Consider the following 22,521-nt stretch of genomic DNA (forward strand, 5'->3'; position numbering starts at 1 on the left):
CCTGATGGCGGCTCTAGGGGACGGGCAACGACTGCGTTTCTACCCTTCTAACATCTTACTAAGCGCCGACTACGTGCGCGAGCACCCAGACCCACTGAGCGCAGCCTCAACCCTCCAGGGGCCCCAGCGGCTCGGTCGCGGGCGGCGGGTCCGGGGCGCGGAGTCGAGGCCCCTCCCCGCGCCTGCCCCGGATTGATTTTCCCTCGCGGATCAGCCGCTTTCCGCAGGCTCTCCCTCCGGCGGCCGCTCCCTCCGTCCGGGGCTCACCGCCCTGTCGCCGGGACCTCGCGTACCAAGGACCCCCGCCCCGGCTCCCCGGCACCTGCCTCTCCGTCTCCGCCTCGTCGGGATTCTGCGGGAACCCACGGCAACGCGACACAGAACTGACGTCTAACCAGGAAATGACGTAAACAAGGGCACACATGCACCCAACCCATTTTGTCCCTGATCGGTCCCCGTAACTAGGCGTTTCGGCCGCCCCTCGACGGCCCGCCCCCAAAGCCAGTTTGGGCAATCCTGGCGACGATGCCGGTGACGTCACGGTAACCGCGGCCAGTCAGGAGGCCGCACGGTACGCGGCCCTCACGCGCTTCCGTCGCCTGGGAGGAAGAGGCGTTGTCGCGCCTGCGCAGGACCTCTGACCACCGGCTCGCGGCGCGTGGAGGCTGCCCCGATCCGCGCGCTTCAACTCGGCTTCGGCTCCCGGCGGCTGCCGCGCCGCGCGGCGGTCGCGCGCCATGTCGTGGCTCTTCGGGATCAAGGGTCCCAAGGGCGAAGGCACGGGGCCACCGCTGTCCCTGCCGCCCGCTCAGCCTGGGGCCGAGGGCGGCGGGGACCGTGGCGCGGGGGATCGGCCGGCGCCCAAGGACAAATGGAGCAACTTTGACCCCACGGGCCTGGAGCGCGCAGCCAAGGCGGCGCGAGAGCTGGAGCATTCGCGTGAGTGCGGCGGCGAGGGTGGGGCCCGGTCTGGGGTGGGGCCAGGGGAGCTCGGGGCTCCTCCACGGAGAGCCAGTCCACCGAGCCTCCGGGCATGCCGGGTCCTAGGGCGCATTTAGCTCCGCAGTCGTCTGAGGGATAGGCGGCTATCTGCAGTCCCACTTGCCGGGTGGGGAAACTGGTCTACAGGAGTAAACCTGGCCAAAGCCACCTTGCGTGCGGGGAGGTTGGGGATACCAGCACCCTCGGCACCTTCCAAGCTGTCGAGCGTCCTTCAGTGAGGAACTGGTGCAGATGGGATTTTGAGAAGTCACAGGTAGCAGGTGCCCGGGCTGGAGCCTGGTCTTCAGTTACTGTCGAGTAGGGAAGCTCCTTGGGCCTCTTGCTGCCTCCACGTGGCCAAAGCGTGGCCAGATCCAGTCCGTGTGTGGTGTTAGCAATTGTCCATTTGAGAAGGGAAGTACAGTTGAGGGCCATTGGTTTTATGGAAAATACAGCAGCTTTGTGCTTATTTTTGAAAAGCATTAGCGTTCAGATTGAAGGGGTCTGTAATGCAATGCAGGTCAGTCTGTCCTGGTCCCTCCAGGTAGCCTTCCTGACTTAGGGCCCTCAAGGCACGGTAATTGGCCGGACCTTCACTAATCCTACCTCCTTTCCTCCCATCTTTTGTCTTATTGGCTTAATGATTTGTTCTAGGATATAGTCTTAAGTGTTTGAGAACCTAGAATGTAGAAGACAGCGAATAAACACTGATTGAAAGGACACAGTAGTTCTCAGATTTCTGCTTAAGCAGAGATGCCCTTTTTTCAGAGGAGGCTGTATTAAGAAGCCATGTTATAAACAGGTATAAAGGAGAATCTGTTTGAGGAGGGAGAGGCCTGGCACTTTGTGGTTCAGTCCCTGCCCTTCCCCAGGGGGCTGCAGGAACATCCTGGTGCAAGGGTGCCTGACTCTCAGATCCCCAGAGGGACATTAAAAACATCTGGATATTTGGGCCTGGGCTTAGGATGGCCTGTTTACTTAGGCCTAGCTGGAAGACCATCCTTCTCAGACTAGGTGTATTGAATTTGCAAGGTAATTTCAGTTATTGGGTTGGTTGAGAAACCCACTTTGGGCTGGGCATCAAGGCACCTCAGATGATGACAGACTTTTAACATGTGACCCAATTTGTTGTTAAGGGCTTAGTGGGGGTGGCACCTTTCTGCCCCAGCTCCTGTGACATTTCATTAACTCAATCGTACACAGAATTTCAGAGTTTTCCCACTTTTGGAAGCTGAATCCTACTATCCCCAAATCCTTGCAGTTATGGGGGCCTTTGTGAATAGCCTTGAGTGTGCCTGAGGGGAGGCAGCTAAGGGGCCTCTCTTCCTCATCTGATCATGCCTCTGAATAGCTCCCATGTCTTTGGTACCAGGTGCCCCACAGCTACTCCCCCAGAATATTCTCCACCTGGCCCCCAGGGGCCACTGTCTGGGGGGACCATACCCATAAATAAAATCTTAAAAAAAAAAAAAGATTTTATTTATTTTACAGAGAGCAACAGAGTACAAGCAGGGGGAGCAGCAGAGGGAGAGAGAGAAGCAGGCTCCCCACTGAGCAGGGAGCCCCATGCAGGGCCCGATCCCAGGACCCTTGGATCATGACCTGAGCTGAAGGCAGACGCCTAACCAACTGAGCCACCTGGGCGCCCTACATCCAATGATTTTGTTCTAAGTGTGAGCTCTACTTCATTTAATTTTTTTTTTAAAGATTTTATTTATTTATTTATTTGACAGAGACACAGCAAGAGAGGGAACACAAGCAGGGGGAGTGGGAGAGGGAGAAGCAGGCTTCCCGTGGAGCAGGGAGCCTGATGTGGGGCTTGATCCCAGGACCCTGGGATTATGACCTGAGCCGAAGGCAGATGCTTAATGACTGAGCCATCCAGGTGCCCTTCATTTAATTTTTAAAATTTTTTTTATATTTTAAGTAATCTCTATACCCACCGGGGGGGCTCAGACTCACAAACCCAAGATCACGAGTCGCATGCCCATCCAGCTGAGCTAGCCTGGAGCCCCTCTACTTCATTTTGTTCCTGCCATCCTTCCTGGCCTAATTACTGGCCAGTGGGAGAGCTTTTGCCTTGCTGAACCACCTCTTCCTGTCCCCAACCCCTTCTTCCCAGGGTGCCTTTTGCCTCTCTGCTCAACAGCCCCTCTCCAAAACCTGTCTTCTTGGTACTCACTGCTCTCTCCAGGCAAACCAAGATGCCCTCAGCTGCTCCCTGTAGTATGACCGCCTGCTCTGTCCTTTGGGTCCAGCCTGATGCTCCTTCATCCCCTAAGTCTCTGGGCCTTCCTTGGAGGTCAGAGCAGCACATTTGGCCTTGAGCTCTCTGAGTGCTCCAGTCCATGTGTCTGTACACTCCATGAAGGTGGAGGTGTAAAAGAGTCCCTTGCCTGTAGTAGGAGCTACATTAGTGCTTTGGAATGCACAGCTCCTGTTAGATGATTTCAAGGTGGTAAGTTACCCTTGGTAGTGTTGAAATTGTAGCTTGTGATTAGTGGGACATGTGGGTGCCAGGCGCTGTGCTAAGGTTACCTGCTCTCACATTTTCCTCTCTCTCGAGTCAGTGGCTGAGGGATCTCTAATTGCCCCATTTTCAGGTGAGGTTAACCTGGCTGACTAAAGTCATGCTGTGAGTGACAAGGGAAGCTGGGACCTGGTCTCAGCATTGTTGCCCTGAGGCACCCACATTCCTATCTGCTGCAGCAGGACGAGCACTGTTGTGCTTTCACTCCCTCCTGCTCAGAAGGGGCTCCTAGAGTCTGTTCGAGCCTTGGCTTTGTGGCTTCCCAAGTTTACGGGGCAGGATGTGGGACCCTGGTGCCTTTGTGCTGCCTCTCCTCGGGCTCCTGTGCCTCCGATCGCCAGAGACCCAGGGGAGAGCCTTGTAGTGAGGTGTGGGAGGCCGTGTCAGCCCGATCCTGACTGGCTCTGAAGGTCCTTCCCAGGCTCAGGCACTATGTGCTCTCCACACCGCTGGCCCTAGTGGACCATCAGATACCGCAGCTTCCTCCCCGTCCATCTCAGCGTGTGAGGGTGCTCACAGACCTGCACACAGAAATCATGCTCTAGGTAATGGTGCGTTTGCCGCAGCTTGGGCGTGATGGGTACTGGGGTCTGCAACTTACTTCGAAGGCTTCAGAAAGTAAGGTCACGGGGCTCAGGTGGAAGGATAGATGTGTGGTACACAAAGGGAGAAAACCAGGTACATTGTTTTATCAGGGAGCTGGGTTCACAGGGATTCCCTACTTTCCTTCCATACTGTTACGTATTAGGATATTTCTTTATAGTAAAATCTCATGTATGGGAGAACTGTGTCATCACCAAAATATTTGAGAAGCCAGATGCACGGGCTTTTTGGCTAGGAGAGCACCAGAAGTTAGCTTTTTTTTCAGAACACTCAAGTATTGGTGGATATGAATTGCACCTTACGAATAAAATACACACAGAAAACCCTTATAATGTGTGTGTTTGTAACACAAGGTCTGTGAAGAGCCATCATTCTGTGTGCATTGGCTTATTTTTAACTTGTTTACTTCCTATTCATTGTACTACTCGCATGTGTTTGATAGCAGGTTAATAATAATAGATATCGGGGACTTAAGAGAAATATACCTACTACGAAAAATAAGGTATTCTAGCTACAGGCTGCTTTTTGTTTAATCGGGACCGTGACGGCCATGTTGACCCTCCTACTCTCAACTAGCGTGGGGCAGCCTTTCTGATAGCTCTCTGGGACGTGACAGCTGCTGGGGGGGTAAGGTCTTGTATGTGGGGCTTTCTGTTGGGAGTGGAGCAGACATAGGTGAGGAAAAGGGGGCAGTGGTCTCGGAGGGAGGGATCACCAAACAAGATCTGGTCCAGGAATGAGGGTGGGCACGTGTGTTTTCTGGTCGAGGTGAGCTGTGGCCTCTCTGAAAGCCCCCTGGCACACAGGAATGCTTGCCTGGTGCCCAAGTGTCCTAATACCCACTCTCTCCCTCTCCCCCACAGGACATGCCAAGGAGGCCCTGAGTCTTGCACAGATGCAGGAGCAGACGCTGCAGCTGGAGCAACAGTCCAAGCTCAAAGTGAGTAGTGGGGCTGGTGCTGGCCGAGGTAGGCCACATCCCTGTGGCGGAGGGACGACCTGCAAAGAGAAAGTGCATGTGGGCGGTGGGCACAGGGCGGGTTCCTCAGACATCTCCTTTCTTGAATTTGCCTTCTTGCTTGTGGTTAAGAGGGAAACAGGAAGAGGTCAAAGATGCGCTGGGTTTGTGGCCTGAGTTCTTGCAGCAGAACCACCTGGAAGGGCTGGTGTGGGTGAGGACCATCTGGTCTCCCCAAGGGAGATTCTTACCTGGTTTCTCTGCATTCGGCAGGACCTTTATGCTGAGCACATAGCAAGCATAGAAAAGACACAGGCTCTGCCGTCCATCGTTGGCTGTTGTAAAGCGTAGTCCAAAAGTGAGCACGTGGGGCGCCTGGGTGGCTCAGTCGTTAAGCGTCTGCCTTCGGCTCAGGTCATGATCTCAGGGTCCTGGGATCAAGCCCCGCATCAGGCTCCCTGCTCACTGGGGAGTCTGCTTCTCCCTCTGCCCCTCCCCCTGCTTGTGCCCTCGCTCGCTCTCTTTCAAATAGTCTTTTAAAAATCTGTATTTATTTGGGGCGCCTGGGTGGCTCAGTTGTTAAGCGTCTGCCTTTGGCTCAGGTCATGATCCCAGGGTTCTGGGATCAAGCCCCGCATCGGGCTCCCTGCTCCACGGGAAGCCTGCCTCTCCCTCTCCCACTCCCCCTGCTTGTGTTCCCTCTCTCGCTGTGTCTCTGTCTGTCAAATAAATAACTAAAATCTTTAAAAAAAAAAAAAACAACAAAAGTGAGCACGTGACATAAGCCACCATGGAAACAATGTTGGGGAAGGGAGTGACAGACACCCCAGGAGACCATCTTGCTCCTTTGGGGCCCAGCCCTGTTTTCCTGGCACTTCACTACTTGTGGTCTGGGTTGTCCTGGGCCTTGGTGCCCATGCAGCTGGGAGCTGACGGGCATGTGGGGTGCTGGTCTAGGCTGTGTTTTTTGGATGCCCCTCCTGCTCCTGTCCAGCCCCTTTGGAGCCTACCTGGGAAAGGGTTGTTGAGGCAGTGTGAGCCCTGAGCCTCAGAGTCCTGAGAGGGAGGCCCCACCAGCTCTGGACTTGCAACCACTGGTATATTCTGTAGGAATACGAGGCCGCTGTGGAGCAGCTGAAGAGTGAGCAGATCCGCGTGCAGGCTGAAGAAAGGAGGAAGACTCTGAGTGAGGAGACGAGGCAGCACCAGGCTGTAAGGACCACATGGCCCCACGGGCACAGGGTGACCAGGGTGGAGCGCTGCTGGGGCACACCATGGTCCCAAAATTCAGTCTGGGTCTGTTACCCATCGAGACTCTGGGATGACCTTGTGCAAATATCAAAAGCCCATGGATCCCTCAGTGCTGAGCGTGACGGGGAGCACACATGTACCAAGCGTGTGTGCTCATTAACAGCAGGTAGAGGTGGGTGGCTTATCTGGGAGCCCAGCACCCAGTAAAGTCTGGATTCAGATGTGGGTTTCAGGCCGTCCACCAGCTTTTTCAGCTGAGCTGTATTCACACTGCCCTCTTCCTCCCTAGAGGGCCCAGTACCAAGACAAGCTGGCCCGGCAGCGCTATGAGGACCAGCTGAAGCAGCAGGTGAGCTTAGCACATTTGCATGGGAGGGGAGCTGCCTCTGTCCTCCCCGAGAGTACAGGCATATTTGGGGGCAGCTGTTGGGCCAGAATTCAGAGTTGTTTTACCAGCGGTAGGTGCTAGGTCCCAGGGATGCACACACACACGGGACACACGGGCCTCCAGGCTCTGGCTGTGGTGAGGGTTCTTCTGAGAACCTGGGAACCTGGCTGTGACAAGTTCATGGTAGAGGTGGTTTCCAAATGCTTGTACCTGTTTGGGCATTCCAAGGAAACCCAGCCATCAAAAAGCATGAAACCTTACCATTTGCTACGACACGGATGGAGCTAGAATATATTGGACTAAGTGAAATAAGTCTGTCAGAGAAAGACAGCGTGATTTCGTTCATATGCAGAATTTAAGAATCAAAACAGATGAACACGGGAAGGGAGGAAAGCAAAGGAGAGAAGGAAACAAACCATAAGAGACTCTGAATGATAGGAAACAAACTGAGAGTCCCTGGAGGGAGGGAGTGGGGGAGGGGCTGAGGGAGGGGTGGGGGAGGGGCTAGATGGGCGACGGGGATGAAGGAGACACTTGTGATGGGTACAGGTGTTGTATGTAAGTGATGAACCACCGAATTCTGGTGAGGGCAATATTGCACTGTATGCTAACTAGAATTTAAATAAAATTTCTTTTAAAAACGTAAATTTAACAGGGGAAAGACAATGTTTTGAGGACAGCTGTGAGTCTGGACTAGAGGTGCCCAGAGGTCTATCCTATGGCGGAACTGTGCTAGAGGCGGGAGCTGCTGCGCCGCCCACCCACCCCATGCATGTGTGCATATGTCCTGGGTGGGGTTCAGACCTGCCTGTCAAGGGCTGTGGAGTGTGTAGGCCCCAGGGCATCATTCCCAGAGAGGTTTGGAGCCCCCGGGGGCTCCATCCCACCACCCTGAGATCATGACCTGAGCCGAAACCAAGAGTTGGATGCTCAACTGACTGAGCCACCCAGGCACCCCAGATCAGTTTACTAATTTTGAAAGCTTTTCCCTTTCCCCTGTGGCTTCTCAGCAACTTCTCAATGAGGAGAATTTACGGAAGCAGGAGGAGTCGGTGCAGAAGCAGGAGGCCATGCGGCGAGGTAGAGTTGGGCTTTGGGGGCTATGTCCTTGGAGCTGCCCTAGGCTCAAGAAAGGCCCCTGGGGAAAGCAGGCTGTAGGCATGGATACACGTTGCTTCAGGCACTTTGATCCCCAAGCAACATTTCCAAGACTCTCGATAGGAGCTCTGCGTTCCTTGGTTGGGACTTTGTAGCAGAAGCCTAGGCAGGCCGGGCATTCCCCCAGGGTCTGGGAGGAGGGTTGCCTGGGCCTCACTGGAAGGATTAGGGGGCCGTGGGCTGAACACCCTCCTCCTGCCCTTTCCCTGGGCAGCCACCGTGGAACGGGAGATGGAGCTGCGGCACAAGAACGAGATGCTGCGGGTAGAGGCTGAGGCCCGGGCTCGGGCCAAGGCGGAGCGCGAGAATGCGGACATAATTCGTGAGCAGATCCGCTTGAAGGCTGCCGAGCACCGCCAGACCATCCTGGAGTCCATCCGGTGAGGGCCGGTCCCCACAGGCCCCTAGCACAGCCCTTCACGTGTGCCAGGAGGCCCTCGGTCAGTGCCTTGGCAGGAGGCGGCCTCTCAGCAGGTCCTCCGGGTGCTGACCTTCAGGGCTGACCTTCAGTGCCCTTGCCCTTTCTCCAGCCAAGGGCCTAGATCGTTCTGCCCGGTCACATCGCTGCTTCCTCTGCAGGACAGCCGGCACCCTGTTTGGGGAAGGATTCCGTACCTTCGTGACAGATTGGGACAAAGTGACAGCCACGGTAAACACTGCTGCTGCGTCTTCCTGCTTGTGGCCTGTGTCAGGGTCGCCGTTGGGTCGTGTGCCTGCACTCAGTGGTGGGAGGTGTGCCAGGCAGGTCCAAGGTGTAAGCATGCGCTGCTTCTCTTCCCTCCCGCCCCCCTGCTGTGAAAACCGGATGCGGTGCGGCCTCTGGGTGTGGGGCGCAGGGAGCAATTCAGTGTTAACACTGGCGGTAGGTTTTTTAACCTTTGGGCTGGACGATGTGGGAAGAGGTGCTAGAGCTTCAGTTTCCCCCTTCCTTAGAAGTGCTGCCCTTTGGAAAGCGTAACTGGAAATCTGCCTGGCAGCCTCAAGGGTGGGGCCCAGCTAAACCTCCAGGGGCGCCCCGGAGATGTGGCCATGAACCCCTTTAAACCATGCTCCGGTAAGGGTTCCCACCCTCTAGCGGGAGGCGGAGGGCAGCCAACAAGGCTGTAGGACTCCAGGCACACGTTCTAAGGCCCTGTGGTCTGTGCTGTGCCACACGGCTGCTTAGCACTCAGGGTAGAGGGGAGGGCTTCAGCCAGGACTGGTTCCCAAAAAGCCCACCAATTCTTCAAGTACTTCCTAATGTCAGCATTGGGCCGGGCACTTGCTCACGTGGTACTGATGCCCTAACAAAGGGTGAGACAAGTAACCATGCTGACCGTGAGCGTCCCTGTGCACCCACATTCCTGGCCTGCTGGCTTCTGAAGCCCTTTCTGCAAGTGCCCTGCTTTGGGCATAGTTCTAGCCTCTTTCTGGAGACAGTGAGAAGCAGCAGGGGAGGTCAGGCTGTGCCTCAAGGAAAGCAGGGACTGGACTACCGGGGGAGGGCCAGGATGCCAGTTGAGGAAACCAGCAGCTAGTGAGACTGCTGGCTCTTTTTTTTTTAAGATTTGATTTATTTATTGGAGGGAGGGAGCACAAGGTGGGGGAGGGGCAGAGGGAGAGAGAGAAGCAGGTTCCTTGCTGAGCAGGGAGCCCATGTGGGGCTCCATCCCAGGACCCTGGGATCACGACCTGAGCCGAAGGCAGATGCTCAACCGACTGAGCCACCCAGGCAACCCCTCCCCCCAGAGTGTTTTAAAGGCGTTCTGACTGCTCGTGTGGTCTGAGCACCCTGTGCACTCAGATCTTTACAGACTTTTCCAGCTGTTGTAAACATCTATGTTGAATCTCTGTTGAATCTCTCACGTCCATCTTCAGTCTGGGATCCTCACCTGCCTGGGGCAGTGTTGTGGGCTGACAGTCAGTCCTGGCCTGCCCCCTGACAGGAGCTCCTTGGTGGGGAATCCAGGCACAGGACAGGCTGAGCAGGAAAATGCCCCTTGGCCATCCTTCCTATTTGATCAGCTGCTCATGAGTCAAGCGTTTACCTTCCCAGCAAGCTGGGTAGACTCACGGAGGGGTGGTCATTGGAGAGCGCTGGGCGATGTCAGAGGTTGCTGGATTCTTGGGGCCGGCCCAGCCCCACCTCCCCCATCACAGGCCTCTTGTTCCTGTCACTGTAGTCACCACCTGGTCTCCTGGAACTTCATTCCTGTGGTCTTAGAGAGTCCTTGCTTCCCCCTGCAGCAGCCAGGCTGTTTGTCTTGTAGGGAAGACGTTTCAGTTTCGTTTCCAGGTGTTGGCATACTTTCCAGGAATCTCTTGTAGTTCTTGGTCACCTGCCCTGTGATTGTGCTTCCACCACAGTGTTCAGTCTGTCTCCTCTGAGCCTCAGGGTCTCTCTGTCTCTTCGTAGCTGGGGCTCCTGTTGCCTGGAAGCTTCCCTAATTCTACTGGAGTGCATCCTCCAGTAGCTTTCTGAGAAAGGGTGGTTATGATAAGCTTTTTGATATCGCGTCTGTCTGGAAGTATCTGCGGTCATGCGAAACTGAGCGCCAGCTAGGACGCTGCTCTGTGACCCTTGCTGTCACCTTGCATGGGATGGGATGGGGGGAGGGCGCGGTGCCGACTGCTGACAGCCTGGTGCAGGATTGGTGGGTTCCGCCTGCCTTCCCGCTGCCCCGCTCTAGGTAGCTGGGCTGACGCTGCTGGCCGTCGGAGTCTATTCTGCCAAGAACGCCACATCTGTTGCTGGACGGTACATTGAGGCCCGGCTGGGGAAGCCGTCCCTGGTGAGGGAGACCTCTCGTATCACCGTGCTGGAGGCTCTGAGGCATCCCGTGCAGGTAATTGTGGGCCCCGTCCTCCCTGGAGTGGCATGTCCTTCCCAGTTCTTTCTGGCATTTCAGCCAGGTTGTAAACACGTGTCTTCATTTTCCCCTTTTTACCCAAATACTGTCTATTCTCTCCGGCATGTTGGATTTGATTGTGGCTTTTTTTTCTCTGACGCTATTCTGGGAGCCTGTCCACATCAGCACTGAGGAGATCCTCACCCTAGTCCACTTGGTCACCTCTGTGGATTTGTTAATGTGACTTGTCCCCCTGGGTAGATTTTGGGTTGTTTACAAAATCCTGGGGCTCCTCTGTGCCATCGTCCTGTGAGAGAAGTTGCTGGAAGCAGCACAGTGTGAGCTTCCTTCCTCGAGGGGAGCCAGGCTTTCTGCCCGGCTTGATGTCCTCCCACAGGCTGTGGCTGGATCTCCATAGTGATCACTGTGGGTAACTGAGAAAATAAAGATCGGTAAAGAATCTTTTTTTTTTTTTTTAAGATTTTATTTATTTGAGGGAGAGCGAGGATGAGCTGGGGTGGGGGGGCGGGGCGTAGGAGCAGAGGGAGAAGCAGGCTTCTCACCGAGCAGGGATCCCGATGCGGGGCTCCATCCCAGGACCCCTGAGCCAAAGGCAGACCCTTAACTGACTGAGTGCCCCAGGTGCCCCTAAATCAGTAAATGATCTGAAGGGGCTCCTGGGTGGCTCAGTCAGTTAAGCATTTGGCTCTTGATTTCATCTCAGGTCATGATCTCAGTGTTGTGGGATCGAGCCCCACGTCGGGTTCCCTGCTGCGGACTTGTCGTCTAGGCCAGTAGCACAGACAGCCTCGCAGGCCCCCCGTCCAGAGTGGGAGTGGGGCCCCGTCACATGTGGCCTGGAGTGTGAGTGCCGCGGCAGTTCTGTTCCCACGTGGCAGTCTAGCTGCTCCCCACGCTCCGTGCCTGGGTCGTGGGCTCTGCTGATAAGCTTGACTGTCCCCATGTTGTGTCCCCCGCCCCATAGGTCAGCAGGCGGCTCCTCAGTAAGCCTCAGGACGCACTGGAGGGCGTCGTCCTCAGTGTAAGTGGTGCTGCCCATCTGGGGGCTGTAATAGGCTTTGGGGTGGGAGGTGCTTTTCTGCCCATGGAGGTTTTCTACAGGATGCGGCTGCTGTTCATTCCTTTTTTTTTTTTTTTTTAAGATTATTTATTTATTTATTTATTTGACGGAGAGACACAGCGAGAGAGGGAACACAAGCAGGGGGAGTGGGAGAGGGAGAAGCAGGCTTCCCGCGGAGCAGGGAGCCCGACGCGGGGCTCGATCCCAGGACCCTGGGACCATGACCTGAGCCGAAGGCAGATGCTTAACGACTGAGCCACCCAGGCGCCCCGGGAGAGAGAGAATCTTTTTTTTTTTTTTTTTAAAGATTTTATTTATTTGATAGAGACACAGTGAGAGAGGAACACAAGCAGGGGGAGTGGGAGAGGGAGAAGCAGGCCTCCCGCTGAGCAGGGAGCCCGATGCGGGGCTCGATCCGAGGCCCCCGGGACCATGATCCAAGCCAAAGGCAGACGCTTAGGGACTGAGCCACCCGGGCGCCCCAGCTTTTCATTCCTAGAGTAGAATGCCTGGGGTAAGCTGCCTCTTGGGGCTGCCAGACAGGCAGCAGAGTGTCCCCCAACCTGCCATGTCCCCTGGCAGCCCAGCCTGGAAGCACGGGTGCGGGACATTGCCATAGCAACGAGGAACACCAAGAAGAACCACAGCCTGTACAGGAACATTCTGATGTACGGGCCTCCTGGGACTGGCAAGACCCTGTTTGCCAAGGTGAGGGCGCACGGCCACACAGGTGGGTGGGGTGCCGTGGGCAGAGGCTGCAGCTGTGGCTCTTAGGGATGGGCCACGTGGGGGGGCAGCTTTCCAGGCAGGGGGCATCCCAGCAGTACCTGGTGGGGGGCCAGACTCAGTGCATTTGGAGGGGAGGAAAGTAAACAGGCTTTGCCCTCCACCCCCACCCCTGCCCCTCTCTCGCCTAGAAACTTGCGCTGCACTCAGGCATGGACTATGCCATCATGACAGGCGGGGATGTGGCCCCCATGGGGCGGGACGGTGTGACTGCCATGCACAAGGTCTTCGACTGGGCCAGTACCAGCCGGCGAGGGTGAGCCGGGCCCCTCCTGGGATGGCCCCCTGCGTGCATGCGCTTGCATGGCCCGGGTTCCTAGCGGCCACCGGAGCGCCAGCTGGGGGGTGGGTTTGGGGGGCGGTGTCGGTGACTTTCCCTGCAGCTTGTCTCCATGGTTGTGCACAAGGCTGGAATACTCTGGGGTTGGGAGTCCAGGGGAGAAATTCACCCCGGGAGTAGATTCCTGGTGGCTTGTGCTCATCACGGGAGCCTCGCTTTTAACACATTGAAGACGAGCGGCTGCCAGCCCCGATACTGAATTTAGTGCCAAATTAGGATGTTTGGCACAAACCAGTCGCTTCCCCGGAGCACCGGCACTGGGCATTCCCCTGTCGGGTCTGGGGTCCCCAACCACTACTGAGGTTAGCCGGCACTTTGTGTTCCTGAAACGGAGTTTAGTTTTAGCATGCTCAGCGCCTTAGCGTGCAGCTGGGCGGCCCTCACCCACTTCTTGTTCATCCTTTTCCCTTCACAGCCTCCTTCTCTTTGTGGATGAAGCGGACGCCTTCCTCAGGAAGCGAGCGACTGTGAGTATTCTGGAAGCTTCTATCTGGCCTGCTGGGCCCAGCCGGCTGTAGGTGAGCGGTCAGGAGTGGTGTCCGGCGGCCGCGTTTGTGCTTTACGGGGAGGTTGCTGGTCACTCAATGATGTCTGACCCAGACCTGCTCCTCAGCTGCACTTTCTTCATAAATTTGGTCTGAAAAGCAGGAATTGATCCCGGGGCGTCTTTAAAGTCTTCCTTGAAGTTAAGTCTCATGGAGACCCTGTTGTGTGGGGCTCTCAGAGGGATGGAGTGGCGCCTTTGTTTAACTTCCCCCGGCGGCCTCCCATCTGATGCCAGAACTTTGTCCGCAGGAGAAGATCAGCGAGGACCTCAGGGCCACCCTGAACGCATTCCTGCACCGGACAGGACAGCACAGCAGCAAGTGAGGGCCACCCGCCGGTGCGAAGTCCCTTTGCAGAGGGAAACTGAGGCTCTGCTTGAGCTCACACGGCTGCTGTGGGGCGGGGCTGGAACAGGGCATGCACACTTGCCTGGGCGATGGGAAGGGCCGGTCGGGGTGCAGGGGGGTTTTTGTGGAGACTTCTGAGGAGATGTGCTGGGGAGTCTCAGGAGAGCCAGGCGCAAGTCCTTGCCCACAGGTCACTGCACTTGGCATCTCTGCTGGCCCTCCATTGATGGGCTGTAGGGGTGGTCACCCTACGGCCAGGTGCCCTGGCGCATAGGTTGCTCTGGAAAGGGGCTCGCTGCTTCTGAATCCCCTCATCTTGCCCTCTTGCATTGTTGAGGGCCCCCAGTCCTGTGCCCACTAGTCATCCAGGGGGCACCTAGCCCCGCCAGTCAGCTGTGTGGCCCCCCAGTCATATGCTTCCCCCTTGCCTGCCATGGCTACTGCCAGCAGAGACCCCCGCCCCTACTCAGACTCCCTGAGAGTCTGGGCCAGGTTCCTGCTGAGTTGGCCCTTCTGCTCAACTAGCTGAACCCCAGACCCTGCAGCTCAGGTTGGGGAGGGGCAGAGGTCTCAGACCGTGGGGTCCCTGTTCCTCCATACAGCAGAGCTTAAATGGCCACCCCATCAGGCTGGGCCCTTGGTCAGTGGAGAGGTGTTCGAGGGAGGGATGGGTAGCAGAGGGCAGTGCTGGGCCTTCCTGGGTTTTTCAGGTTAAAAAGCTGCCAAATAGGGGTGCCTGGGTGGCTCAGTTGGTTAAGCGACTGCCTTCAGCTCAGGTTGTGATCCTGGAGTCCTGGGATCGAGTCCCGCATCGGGCTCCCTGCTGAGCAGGGAGTCTGCTTCTTCCTCTGACCTTCCCCCCCTCATGCTCTCTCTTTCTCATTCTCTCTCTCAAATAAATAAATAAAGTCTTTAAAAAAAAAAACAAAAAACCGCCAAATAGATTCTCCTAGAAAATTGTCCTGTGTGGGTTTAAGAGGCTCCGTGCCTTGGGGGCCAGCGCCCAGGTCGGGCAGCCCCTTAGCCCCTGCTCTGTGCTGGCTTCAGGTTCATGCTGGTCCTGGCCAGCAACCAGCCCGAGCAGTTTGACTGGGCCGTCAACGACCGCATTGACGAGATGGTCCGCTTCGACCTGCCCCAGCGGGAGGAGCGGGAGCGCCTGGTGAGGATGTATTTCGACAAGTACGTTCTGAAGCCAGCCACAGAAGGAAAGCAGTAAGTGTGCTGATGGCCTGAGCACTGGGGGGCCCTCTGTACCCCACCAGCTCCTGGCCCCGGTGCTACACTCCCATCCTAACCCTGTGGGTCCACATGGGGTTCAGGGGTACACACCTGCTGGCCCCCGTGCCTCCTGCTTTTTGCCAGGTTTTTGACTCAGTGGCCCGTCATCACAAACAAGCTAGCATCTCCATCCTTTTCTGCTACGTGAAGTCTCTTAACAGTTTGGGGCTTTTGAGGAGTGGAGGCTGCAGTCAGGCCCTGGAGAGTGAGGGGCTGTGGTGGTGGTTGCAGACCTTGGCTGAGCTTTGTTCACTCTGAGGTGGTCGTGGCAGTCTCGGAGGTGACTCCCCGTTGTTCACTACTCAGCCCGACTCCCGGGAGCCGGGGCCCCTCACCAGCACATAGCAAGGCCCCCGTTCTGTAGAAGTCACCAGGCGATGGGGAAGCCCTCCGCATTCTGTCCCGGCCACCCTCACTCATTGCTCTGTCCAGAGTGTTCCATATAGGCAAAGGCGGGTCTATTTTTAACCATCTCCAGGGAGCCGGATCTCGCAGCAGCACTGACCTGAATCCCTCCTGTCGCTGGTGGCAGTGAGAGCCGTGTTCTGTTCTAGTTCGGGCTTTGCCTGCCCGTCTGTCCCTCTGTTGCCGGAGCCCTTGCGTTCCACTATCTGGGCTTCCTTTCTCCTTTGCACCCGGCTGGCCCCAGTACCCCCACCCCCACCCCAGCCTCCCAGTGGCCCGTTCTGGCCTGACTACAGTCCAAACACTGGTTGTGGTCTGAGTTTCTGAGTCCTTTTTTCCATGGGTGGTTTTTTTTTTTTTTTTTTTAAAGATTTTATTTATTGAGAGAGAATGAGACAGAGCGTGAGGGGGTGAGGGTCAGAGGGAGAAGCAGACTCCCCGCCGAGCAGGGAGCTCGATGCGGGACTCGATCCCGGGACTCCAGGATCATGACCTGAGCTGAAGGCAGTCACCCAACCAACTGAGCCACCCAGGTGCCCCTTTTCCATGGGTGTTTGACTGATTGTCCTGGTCTTTAGCCAGACCTGACAGACATCCTATACTCCACACGGGAGCACCACGTGGGAATTTCTCCTTCACAGGCGCTTGAAGCTAGCTCAGTTTGACTACGGGAGGAAGTGTTCGGAGATTGCATGCCTGACGGAGGGCATGTCGGGCCGGGAGATCTCCCAGCTTGCTGTGGCCTGGCAGGTGAGCTGGGGACGTGCTCCCTACTACAGGTGTGAGCTTGACCAATTGGGAAATACTGAGTCATTGGAAGGTAACCAGTGCTGGCCCCTGCTCCCCCCCCACCCCCCAGGGTGTTTCTGTTGAAGGGTTTTCTGCACACAGATGTCATGCCCTGTCCTGCATTCTAGCCACCACCTGCTTCTGCCTCCCCCCCCCCCCCCCACCCCACGCACGCAGGGAGGGTGTGGAGACGTCACTAGCTTTGGGTATTATGGCCTACCTCCTTGTCATTGTGGTTTTGGTCCAAATCAGATAGAGCTCTGAAATCAGGTGGGGTTTCCTGGAAATGAGCCAAGTGTCACATGGGCATCAAGGTCCCACAGGCTCAGGCTTGATGTCTTGGGAACCTCTGGAGTCTGTCCCAAGCTGGGGCCTAGCACATTTGGGGCAGGCGATTCTGTAGTTGGGGGATAGGGGACCACAGGGGCACATGGAGCATCCCATGAGCCAAAGGTGGGCTCACCAGAGGGCAAATGAGATGAGGAACCAAGGAGTGAATCTGATCTGATAAGGGGTTGGGCATCTCCTTCCTAGCTCTTCACCAGATGGAGACCGTCGGTGTTGAGGATTGTCTGCTCCATGCATGATCGGGTTTGCTGTGGGGTCTTGAGGGCAGCATAGAGCACATGGGTTGAGTTGACTTTATCCTTGTGCTGTGGCCCAAGGCACACGGCCCAGAGTGGTTCTTGTCATTCCCCACACCCAGTTTCCTCCTGAGATGTCCACAGGGCCCCCACCCCCACCCCCCAGGGCAGGAGAGCTGGTTGACCCCCAGGAGTCCTGGGTGCAGACATCCAGAAAGCATTTGCAGGTTGGTGATTGCTGAGAGGGGAAAAGCCCTATCAGGTGGAGGTGCCGAGTAGCTCCTGTCCGCCGGCCAGCCCTCGGCCTTGTGTCGGCATTATGGCCTCTGTGGGGCCTGCGCTCAGATCTGTCTGGGGCTACCTGACAATCCAGCCACAAGAAACATAACAGTGCTGTTAAGTGAACATGTGTTTGTTAATTAGGCATCTACTTGGATTTGAATGTGGTAGCTTGGATACACAGAGGGACTGTATTAGTCAAAGTGAGCTGGGCTATGTGCTGTAACAGCTCCAGACTGTAAACTGTGTCCCCACCTGGATCAGTGGGTGCTCTGCTCCGGGCCGCCCTTACTCAGGACCGAGGCCTCATGACGCTGGCTCTGTTTCCATAATCAGCAGGGTGGAGGATAGGATGTCTGTCAGCTTGGGCTGCTCTAACAGTACCACAGCCCAGGGGGCCTAAACATAGACATTCATTTTCCAAGGTTGTGAAGGCAGAAGTCCCGGGTCAGGGTGCCAGCATGGTGGAGTTCTGATGGTGGCCCCCTTCCTGCCTTTTGGATGGTGATTTTCAGAGCTGGTTGTTGGGCTTGTTCCTGCCTGTCCTGCCCCTCCTTCCAGGCTGGACTGCCTGGGGGGCCCTCATGCACTTGTTCCCTGAAGCCCATGCTGCTTCTACGATGGTTTTCTCAATGGAGTTCCTGCTGCCTCTTACCACTTGGTTGTGGGAATTCACCGCGTTGTTAGCATTATTTTTTAAACAAAATTTACCATTTTAACCATTTTTAGGTACACAGATGAATGGCATTAAGTACATTCACATGGTTGTGCAACCATCAGCACCATCTGTCTCCAGGACATTTTCATCTTCCTAAGCTGAAATGTCATCCTGTTAAACACTAACCACCCCGCCATCCCCCACCCCCCCATTTCCTGGCTCCTGCACTTCCACTTTCTGTGAATGTGACTCCTCTAGGTAGTGCATGTGAGTGGAACCATGCAGTATTTGTCCTTTTGTGACTGACTTATTTCATTCAGCATAATGTTCTTAAGGTCCATCCATGTTGTACCATGTGTCAGCATTTCTTCCTTTTTAAGGTAGAATCATAATCCGTTGTGGATATATTTCATTTTGTTAATCCCTTCATCCATTGAGATGGACATTTGGGTGGTTGCTGTGAACATGGGTGTGCAGATGAAACCCCACTCTTCATTCCTTTGAGTATATACCCGGAAGTGAAATTCCTAGATCATGTGATGAACTGTTTTTAATGTTTGAGGAGCTGCTATGCCATTTCCTACAGTGGTCGCACCACTTTACATTCCCCCCAGAAGTGCACACGAGTTGGTTTCTCACCCCCTCATCAACACTTGTTATTTTCTGTTTTTTGGATAGTAGCCATTCTAGTGGATGTGAAGTGATCGCATTGTGATTTGAATTGCCTTTTCCCTGATGATTAGTGATGTGGCTATCTTGTGTGCTTTTTGGCCATGTATATGTTTTCTTAGAGAAATGTCTATTCATGTCCTTTGCCCATTTTTGAATCAGGTGGTTTTCTGTTGAGTTTTAGGAGTTCTTTATGTATTGTGGATACTAACCCTTTATCAGATATGTGATTTACAGTTATTTCCTAGCCTTCAGTGAGTTGCTTTTTTACTCTTTATTTGGTTGGTAATGTCCTTTGATGCACAAAAGGTTTGTTTTGTTTTGTTGTAAGATTTTATTTTTGAGTAATCTCTACACCCAACATGGGGCTCAAATTCACCACCCAGAGATCAAGAGTCCCATGCGCCACTGACTGAGCCAGCAGAGTGGCCCCCCTCCCCCCCTTTTTTTTTTAAGATTTTGATGCATAAAAGATTTTAAGATTTTATTTGAGAGAGAGAGCACAAACGGGGGGAGGGGCAGAGGGAGAGGGAGAAGCAGACTCCCCGATGTGCAGGGAGCCCAATGCAGGGCTCGATCCCAGGACCCCAGGACCATGACCTGAGCCGAAGGCAGTCGCTCACCCGAATGAGCCATCCAGGTGCCCCTGTACAAAAGATTGTAATTCTGATATAGTCCAATTTGTCAGTTTTGTTTGTCACTTATGCTTTCAGTGTCGTAGACAAGAAATCATCACTAAATCCAGTGTCTGGAAGCTTACCCTATGGTTTTTTTTTTTAGTAGCTTTGTAATTTGAGGTCTTACATTTAGGTGTGATTCATTTTTTTTTCTTAAATTTTATTTATTTGAGAGTGAGAGTGAGCAAGAGCAAGAGAGAGAGAGCACGAGTGGCAGGGGGTGGGGGTGGGGCAGAGGCAGAGGGAGAAGCAGACTGCCCGCGGAGCAGGGAGCCTGACATGGGACTCGATCCCAGGACCCTGAGATCATGACCTGAGCCAAGCGCAGACGCTTAACTGACTGAGCTACCCAGGTGCCCCAAAACACAAATGATTTTTGTGTGTTAATTTTGTGTCCTGCAGATTTGCTGAATTTGCTTATTAGTTTTATTTTTTACTCACAACCCTGAGATCAAGACGTGACCTGAGATCAAGAGCCAGACACTTAACTGACTGAACGACCCAGGCACCCCTAGTTATTAGTTTTAACTTTTGAGGGGAATCTTTAGGGTTTACTACATATAAGAATATATCATCTTCAAACAGATAATTTTACTTCTTCCCTGCCAATTTGGATCCCTTTTATTTCTTTTTCTTGCCTAATTGCTCTGGCTACGATTTCCACTACTGTGTTGAATAGAAGTGGTGAGAGTGGGCATCCTTGACTTGTTCCTTATCTCAGAGGAAAAGCTCTCAGTCTTTCACCATTGATAATATATTTGCTGTGGGTTGTTCATAAATGACCTTTAGAACGTTAAGGAAATTTTCCTCCATCTCTAGTTTATTGTTTGCACCAAGAAAGGGTGTTGAACGTTGCAACTGCCATTTTCTGCATCAATTGAGACGGTCGTGTGGTTTGTCTTTCATTCTATTAACGTGGTGCATCACGTTGATTAATTTTCCTGTAAGCATCATCCTTGAGTCCAGGGCTTGCCTTTTTTTTTTTTTTTTTAAATGAAGTTTGCTATGTTTCAGTAATTTCAGGCTCACAGGAAAGTTGCAAGGATAGCATGGAGCTTCCCCACCGTGGTGTGACTCCTCTCACTGGGCACATTTGCCATGTCACTGTGGACTCCACCTCGGACCTGATGTTTTCCAGGACTCCGTCCAAAGTCCCCCATCTCGTTCAGTTGCCATGTCTGCTTGGGCTCCTCTGGGCTGTGACAGTTTTCACATGTCTCTTGTTTTTGATGATCCTGGCAGTTTTGAGGAGTGCTGGTCAGGTGTTACAGAGATTGTCCTTCTGATGTTTTTCTCACAGTTAGACTGAGATTGTGGGTTTTGGGAGAAGACCCCAGAGATGAGGTGCCTTCTGGTCACGTCCTGACAGGGGACACGTGACGTCTGTACAACATCACAGGGATGTTGACCTGGTTAAGGTGGTGCCGCCAGGTTTCTCCATGGTAAAGTTACTGGTTTCCCCTTTTCCTCATTTCTTTGGAAGCCCATTGCTAAGTCCAGCCGTCCCTCAATAGGGATCCTGGCCCCCTTGGGCAGATATGTCTGCTCAGATACTCTGGGATTCTGGAAGGGGATCCTGCACTCCCTCTACCTTCCTACCAGGGAAGCTTCCAGCTGCTTTGGGTGCTGAGCGTTCAGGGGCAGTTGGGCCTAGCGGGTTACTTTCTGACCAAACTAGAATTGCTGGGGGTTCCTGGGGAGCTCTCTTCCTAGGGGTCCTGCCCTCCCCTCAGTGTCAGAATGGACCTCCCCCCCTCCCCCCCCGCCAGCCTATGGTGGTTCTGTTATCTGTGCCCTGGCCCTGAGGGTAGTTTTGCTCTCTGTGAATTAGGGGCCTTCCAGGTCTGCATTGGGGGTGCTGAGCTGCTTCCTGACAGCTGGCCTCAGACTTTCTATTTTTAGAAAGTCATTGAGAAACTCGGTGATGCGAGAACATGGCACTCGTGCCAACTGGGGATGTGGGCAGGGCCATGGGCATTGCAGGGATGGTGGCTGCCATGGGCTGTGGATTCCCTTGTAAGCACGCATGCATGTGTGTACACTCCTGCACACACAGGGGAGCAAAGCATGTTCTGCTGGCATGCTGGCATGTGTGTGTTCTGCTGGGAGGCCGCGCCCCTCCTGAGACTGAGCACAGGCCTGTGGTAGAGGGTACGGGCCAGCAATCCTCTTAATGGACTCAACATCCCAGTCTTCGCTGCCACCCCTTCAGGTTCTGGAGGGCATCTCCAAGAGGCGAGCTCATGGGTGGGGCCAGCTAGGCTGCCTTATCCCTGGGTCTGGCCCTGTCCTGCAGGTGGGTGGTTCCTGGTGACCGGTGGGGCCCAGGGTCTGAAAGCCTGGGGCTGGGAGACCCTTTTTCCCCTGCAGGTAAGCCCTCTGCATGCCCTGCATCAGTATTCTCTTTCCCTGCCAGGCCATGGCGTATGCCTCCGAGGATGGGTTCCTCACTGAGGCCATGATGGATGCCCGGGTCCAGGATGCCATCCAGCAGCACCAGCAGAAGATGCAGTGGCTGAAGGCTGAGGGAGCCAGGCCTAAGGGTGACCAGCCCCTGACCCCAAGTACACAGGCTGAGTGAGCTGGGCCTGGATACCCAGGGGGCACATTGGTCAGGTGGCCCTGCCAGGAAGAAGCACCAAGATGCCCACTTCCCCCAGTGATGGGCCTACGCAGCTGCCCACCTCAGCATTTTTAAATATTCCTCGGGTCAGGGCCAGCACAGCATTAAAGGCCTCTGCTTGGGAGCAGCTGCAGTTGTAGCGTCTTTGTGGGAGGGCTGGTTCCTCTGTACCCTGGGCTTTTCCCTTCAGGCTGTGGTGGTGCTTGCTGGGTGGTCCAGACTGGGGCCGTCACCTGACCCCCAGGACACTGCTGGGAGATGTGAGTCTCTAAGCCAGGCCCAGTGCTGGGGGGGAAGCGCTGTCCCCATGTGCAGGGACAGTGGTCCAGCTGGTACTGCTGGTTCTCAGGTGCTGGCTAAGCTCTTGTGGCCGGCTGCTGCATCTGTGTCCAGAGCGGGGCTGGGCATGGGTAGGGGCCTGACCTTGCCCAGTCTCACCCAGCAAGCGAGGGCTGAGCAGAGCAGGCCCCTGTGCTGCTGGGTGGGAGCTGCTTCCCCCCGGAACTAGGGAGAGGGACATGCCCTGCATACATCTGACTGTGATACACCCAGAGGGTAAGAACTAGCTGCCAGCGACCGGTGGTGGTGCCTGAAGGGCCAGAGGCCCACTGGCCAGGAATGTCCAGTGCTGGGGGCGCTGTCCTAGCCCACAGGATCTGTGGCCCTTCATCCATTGGAGTTGGGGTCTTTTTATCCAGAATCCAATAAAAACTTGACAGGATACCTCACAATGTGTGTATCTCATGGCTAATTCAAGGG

The 22,521-nt window shown here is 54.9% G+C and overlaps 1 protein-coding gene across 2 annotated transcripts; it reads left to right on the top strand.

Annotated features, from left to right (window-relative positions):
• The first annotated feature begins 630 nt into the window (after positions 1–630).
• Positions 631–22,493, top strand: LOC102749254 (ATPase family AAA domain-containing protein 3). 2 transcript variants are annotated; one of them, XM_006732407.3, is made up of 16 exons: positions 632–939; positions 4,978–5,054; positions 6,183–6,284; positions 6,613–6,672; positions 7,722–7,791; positions 8,084–8,249; positions 8,449–8,518; positions 10,539–10,694; positions 11,683–11,739; positions 12,361–12,486; positions 12,696–12,820; positions 13,320–13,371; positions 13,700–13,770; positions 14,845–15,012; positions 16,125–16,233; positions 21,556–22,493. In XM_006732407.3, exons 1-16 carry the CDS (start codon positions 738–740, stop codon positions 21,718–21,720), a joined length of 1,776 nt encoding a protein of 591 aa, XP_006732470.2. In that variant the 5' UTR covers positions 632–737; the 3' UTR covers positions 21,721–22,493. The 2 variants fall into 2 exon arrangements, with proteins under 2 accessions (XP_081673409.1, XP_006732470.2); XM_081817283.1 differs by lacking the exon at positions 11,683–11,739 and having other exon boundaries at positions 631–939.
• Positions 22,494–22,521: the final 28 nt, after the last annotated feature.

The sequence above is a fragment of the Leptonychotes weddellii genome, chromosome 4 (assembly GCF_054177405.1).
Source record: "Leptonychotes weddellii isolate Sample4059 chromosome 4, ASM5417740v2, whole genome shotgun sequence".
In the NCBI taxonomy this organism is placed as follows: domain Eukaryota; kingdom Metazoa; phylum Chordata; class Mammalia; order Carnivora; family Phocidae; genus Leptonychotes; species Leptonychotes weddellii.